The 5,958-nt window shown below is 43.4% G+C and overlaps 1 protein-coding gene across 1 annotated transcript in view; it reads left to right on the plus strand.

Moving 5' to 3' along the window:
• LOC102830805 overlaps positions 1 to 5,958 on the plus strand; it is a 129,868-nt gene that overhangs the window by 46,153 nt on the left and 77,757 nt on the right. The window contains exon 11 of the mRNA XM_006874133.1: positions 822 to 885. Within this exon, the coding sequence (XP_006874195.1) occupies positions 822 to 885 (64 nt within the window). The remainder of the gene's footprint in view (positions 1 to 821; positions 886 to 5,958) is intronic.

A 5,958-nucleotide genomic window follows, 5' to 3' on the forward strand; every position in this document is an offset into this window, starting at 1 on the left:
TTCATCAGTAAATATTTTAAGTCCTCTTCACTTTCAGCAAGCAAGGTTGTATCATCTGCATGTCGCAAGTTGTTAATGAGTCTTCCTCCAATCCTAATGCCACGTTTTTCTTCGTAGAACCCAACATCTCAGATTATTTGCTCAGCATACAGGTTGAATAAGTATGGTGAAAGAATACAACCCTGTCGCACACCTCTCCTAATTTTAAACCGTTCAGTGTTCCCATGTTCTGTTCGAACAACTGCCTCTTGGTCCATGTACAAGTTCCTCATGAGCAAAATTAAGTGTTCCAGAATACTCATACTTCACAATGTTGTCCGTAGCTTGTCATGATCCACACAATTGAAAGCCTTTGCATAGTTAATAAAACATAGGTAAATATCTTTCTGATACTCTCTGCTTTCAGCTAAGATCCACCAGACATCAGCAATGATATCTCTCATTCCACGGCCTCTTCTGAATCCATGTTGAACCTCTGGAAGTTCTCTGTCAATGTATGATTGTAGCCGTTTCTGTATTACCTTTAGTAAACTTGACTCGCATAAGGATCTTAAAGACTGAACGGCTTAACTCGATTCACGTGTTACTTGATTTGCATTTCCTCTTCTGAAATATTAAAATCACTGTTGGAGTCTTTCCCTCCTTCCTGTGGTAGGCCGTTAGTGGAACAGCCCTTCCTTGTGGGGCTTTCACTCAAGCATGAGAGGCAGAAAATAATCAGACAGCAAGACAGGCAGGGATCTGTCGTGCTGATAGAGACAGGAGGATGGACTCAGGGTCACTTTGGAATGTTGTCAATTTGTTTCTTTTCACATTCCTAGCCTGAAGTAGCAGCTGGCCCGATGAGAATGTCTTTGATCAGTCCACCTCAAGATGGGCGCATGGGTAAGTAAAAATTCTGTACTCTTACTGCAAACGGATAGATCTGTTACAATGTAGTCCCACGAAAGTACAGTTTAATCACAGCTGTCAGAACATACTCAGATGAGTGTTGGCCTTCCACAAGTCAGCAGAGGAGAGCACGTGGTCACCAAAATGGTACAGCTATTGACAACTTTTAGGGAGCACTCTCTTGGACTTAACCATTAATAAGTCACAAAGGAAAACTGGTCTGGATGCATGGTGTCGCCTCTTGATTTTGAAGGAGAATTCTATTACTGAGTTTGCTTACCAGCCTCCTTCAGCAGCACTGGTTTTGAATCATTAGTCTCTTTCCAAGGGCAGCACCCCACGCCTCACCCCCATGCAGGCTTAGTCTCCCTCGTCCAGTCAGAAGAGGAGGAGGAACTTTGGTGCTCTGACTCCTCCCACCACAGGCCACGCGCCTGGACTGCACAGTGACCTTCCTGAAGCATTGCACTTCCTTTCCAGCCCCGTCCCCCTCGGCCATCTGTATGAGGCCACCTTTCCTGGGCATCTCTCCTTACTAAATACCCTGCCCTCTCCAACGTCGACATGGCTCAGGGTTTCAGCTCTGGTAGCGTAGTGGTTATGAATCAGGCTGCTATCCTCAGGGTCAGCAGTTCAGAACTGCAGGAGAAAGAGGAAGCTTTCTGCTCCCGTAAAGATTTACAGCCTCAGAAACCCTGTACAGGGTCACTATGAGTCAGAACCAACTCCACGGCACATCACAACAGCAACAACAGCATGGAAATGGTGACATTGATAATAAAGTCTTACTTATTCTGAACTCTAAGCTTCTGAATGTCCTTTCTCCCCATTGCTTCTTGCATCAGTCTCTCTTCGTAGCTTCATTTTGCTTTCTGCTGAAATTTATGTCCTAATCATTACCTCACAGACAGTCAGCAGATGGTGAATTTTGTGAGTGATGTTTGCTTAACATTGTCTTCATTTCACTGAGCCTCACATTTTAATGAGTGTGTGGGAACAAAAATCCTCACCACTGGACCAATAAACAACATTCTTATCAATGGAGAAAAGAATAAAGTTGTCAAGGACTTCAATCTTCTTGGATCAACTATCAATACTCACAGAAGCAGCAGTCAAGAAATCAAACAATGTATCGCATTAGGCAAATCTGCTGCACAAGACCTTTTTAAAGTGTTGAAGAGCAGAGATGTCAGCTTGAGGACTAAGGTGCGCCTGACCCAAGCCATGGTATTTTCAGTAACCTCATATGGATGAGAAAGCTGGACAGTGAATAAGGAAGACCATAGAAGAATTGATGCCTTTGAGTTGTGGTGTTGGAGGAGAATACTGAAAGTGCCATGGACTGCCAAAAGAACCAATAGATCTGTTTTGGAAGAAGTGCAGCTAGAGTGCTCCTTAGAGGCCAAGATGGCTAGGCTTCGTCTCTCATACTTTGGACATATTGTCAGGAGGGACCAGTCACTGGAGAAGGATGTCATGTTTGGTAAGGTGGAGGGTCAGAGAAAAAAAGGAAGACCCCCAACGAGATGGACTGGCCAAGTGGCAGCATCGATGGACTCAAGCGTGGCAACAGTAGTGAGGTTGGCCCAAGGTCAGGCAGTGTTTCGTTCTGCTGTGCATAAGGTCCCTCTGGGTTGGTACCGACTCGATGACACCTAACAACAACAACAGCAAGGTACATTCAGAACGCTCTCTTGTGATACTCGTTCAGCATCTTGATGATGATGTTGGGTGCCATCGAGTTAGTTCTAACTCACAGTGACCCTGTATAGTGTTTCCAAGGAGTGGCTGGTGGGTTTGAACTGCTGAACTTGTGGTTCACAGTCTTTTGCTCCACAATCCTTGTGGATTCTTACTGGTACTGATGAGAAGTCTGGCATCAGCCTGATGGTCTGTCATTTGTAGGTAATCTGTTTAAATCTCGGGAGTCTATCTTCAATTGACAGTGGAATGCAGGCAGTCTGCAGGTTACAAATCTCTCATTCTGTACAAGTAACCTGTAATTACAAAGTTACCCTGTAAGACTTATTATAATATCAAAAGCTGTAGGGACATGCAATGGTTTGTAATAAGGTTGTTGTTGTTAAGTACCATAGACTCATAGTGACCCCGCACAGGGTTTCCGAGGCTGTAAATCTTTACGGGAGCAGAAAGCCTCATCTTTCTCCCGCGGAACTGCTGGTAGTTTCGAACTGCCGACCTTCAGGTTAGAAACCCCATTCGTAACCACTACACGACCAGAGCTCCTTTTTGTAGTAAGGTAGGGCTGATGTTTTATGAAGCACATGAATACTTTTTTTTTTTTTATTATTTCCATATTACTGTGTTAAAGATGTCTTAGGGCATCTGGAAGTGTTTCTGTAATGTTTTCTATGCATAGAGAGGTACGCTCTGTCCTGTATAATAAGACAGGCAGTATATGTTGTTAGGTGCCATCGAGTCAGTAGCGACTCATAGCGACCCAAAAAGAATTGGTTGATGCTCAGCCATTTCAAGAGGTAGCATGTGATCAAGAACTGATGGACAAGCCTCCGAGAACTGACAGAATACAAATGGAAATGTTTCAACAGCATGACGCAGCACTGAAGGCGCTCACTCATCTATGCCAAGACATTTGGAAGACAGCTACCAGGCCCACCAATTAGAAGAGGTCCATATTTGCTCCCATTCCAAAAAAAAAGATGAGCCAATGGATGTGGAAGCTATTAAACAATATCATGAATCTCACATGCAAGTACAATTTTCCTGAAGAGACATGAGAAAGTGTTACAGCTGTTCATTGACAGGAAGCCGCCAGAATTTCAAGCCAAATTCACAAGTGACTTAAAACTACGGATCTCATTGCTGACATCAGATGAACCTTGGCTGAAAGCAGAGAATACTAGAAAGGTATTTTACTTGTGGGTTGTGTTTGTAGTTGTCGTTTTGACTATGCAAAGGCATTTGACTGTGGATTACAACAAATTATGAATAACATTAAGAAGATTAGGGATTCTAGAACAATTATATTCATGAGGAACCTGTACATAGTCCAAGAAGGCAGTCATTTGAACAGAACAAGGAAATACTGAATGGGTTAAAATTAGGAAAGGCGTGCACCAGTGTCATAGCCTTTCATCATATTTATTCAATCATATACTGAGCAAATAATCTGAGAAACTGGATTACTGACAACGTTTGAACTCCTGGTGTGGTGTTATAGGATCAGCACTGGACTGCAAGCCACAGGTTGGCAGTTCAAACCCACCAAGTTTTTCCTTGGAAACCCTATACAGGGTCGCTATAGAACCAACTTGACGGCACTTAACAACAATATGTAGATTACACAACCTTTCCTGTGGGAAATGAGAAGACTTGAAGTATTCACTGATGAAGATCAAAGACTACATTCCTCAGTATGAATTGCACCTCAGTGTAAAGAAGATGAAAATCCTCACAACTAGACCAATAAATAGGAGCTCTGGTAGTGTAGTGGTTACGAATCAGGCTGCGAACCGCAAGGTCAGCAGTTCGAAACTGCCAGCTGCTCCACAGGAGAAAGATGAGACTTTCTGCTCCCGTAAAGATTTATAGCCTCAGAAACCCTGTACAGGGTCGCTATGGTCGGAACCGACTCCACGGCACATAACAACAGACCAATAAATAACAGCATAATAAACAGAGAAAATATTGAAGTTGTCAAATATTTCATTTTACTTGGATCCACAATCAGCACTCATGGAAGCAACAGTGAAAAAAATCAAACTATGTATTTATGACATCAGGTAAAATCTGCTGCAAAAACTACATCCTTAAAGTGCTACGGAGCAAAGATGCACTTTGAGGACAAAGATATGCCTAAGTCAAGCCATGCTATTTTCAGTTGTCTCGTATGTATGCAGAAGCTGGACAATAAATAAGGAAGATGGTAAAAGAATTAATGCAATTGGTGACGAATACTGACAGCACCATGAACTGTCACAAGAACAAACAAACCTGCTTTGAAGTATAGCCAGAGTGTTCCTTGGACGCGAGCATGGCAAGACTTCTCCCTTCATACTTCAGACGTGCTATTTGGAGAGACGTCTAAAAGGATATCATGTTTGGCAACACAGAGGTTAATCAAAACAAGAGGGAGACCCCCAACGAGATGGATTGACACAGTGTCTACAGCAGTGGGCTCAAACATGACAACAATTGTGATTGTGGCGTAGGACTAGGCAGTGTTTTGTTCCATTGTGCAGAGGGTTGCTGGGACCAATTCAATGACAGCTACAACGTAGAATACATGAAGAACATACTTGACCAACTTGAGCTTAACAAATTTGGAACATCCCACCTAACAGTAGCAGAATACAATCTTTTCATATGCAAATGGATCTTCTCCAGAATAGACTGTGTGGTTGGCCATAAAACAAGTCTTAGTACATTGAAGCGGATTGCAATCATACAAAGGTTGATTGCCACAATGGAATTAAATTAGAAATCAATGACAGGGAAAAGGTATGTGAGAAAATTGAGAAGGGCTTGCTTCCCATGCTTCCAACAGCTCTACTAATCTCCAGATGGCTCTAGGGAAGCGTCTTTTCATTGCTTGGAGAAAACAGGTGTGGCTCCTTTGGCCTATTTCCTACCTGTAAAGTTCCGAGAGACCAGCAGCACTCTCTCCATTCATTCTTCCTCAGCCCCCTTTAGCCTAAGCTGGTGGACTTTCTGCTGTGCTTGAGCAACAAAGCCAGTGAAATGTACTATCAATCTCTGTATATATAGAGAGATTTGTTTCAAGGAAAGGACTCACAGGGTTGTAGAAGCTGGCTTCTCCTGACTCACGTAGCTGCAGGGATCGACAAACGCAAGATCAGGAAAGACAGCAGGCTGCTGGCTGCAGAGGCTGGTGAATCCAGTATCAACAAATAAGATAGCAGGCTGCTGGCTGCAGAGGCTGGTGAATCCAGTATAAGCAAATAAGACAGCAGGCTGCTGGCTGCAGAGGCTGGTGAATCCAATATCAGCAAATAAGACAGCAGGCTGCTGGCTGCAGAGGCTGGTGAATCCAGTATCAACAAATAAGACAGCAGGCTGCTGGCT

This window comes from Chrysochloris asiatica, unplaced genomic scaffold, assembly GCF_000296735.1.
Source record: "Chrysochloris asiatica unplaced genomic scaffold, ChrAsi1.0 scaffold00262, whole genome shotgun sequence".
Taxonomy (NCBI): Eukaryota; Metazoa; Chordata; class Mammalia; order Afrosoricida; family Chrysochloridae; genus Chrysochloris; species Chrysochloris asiatica.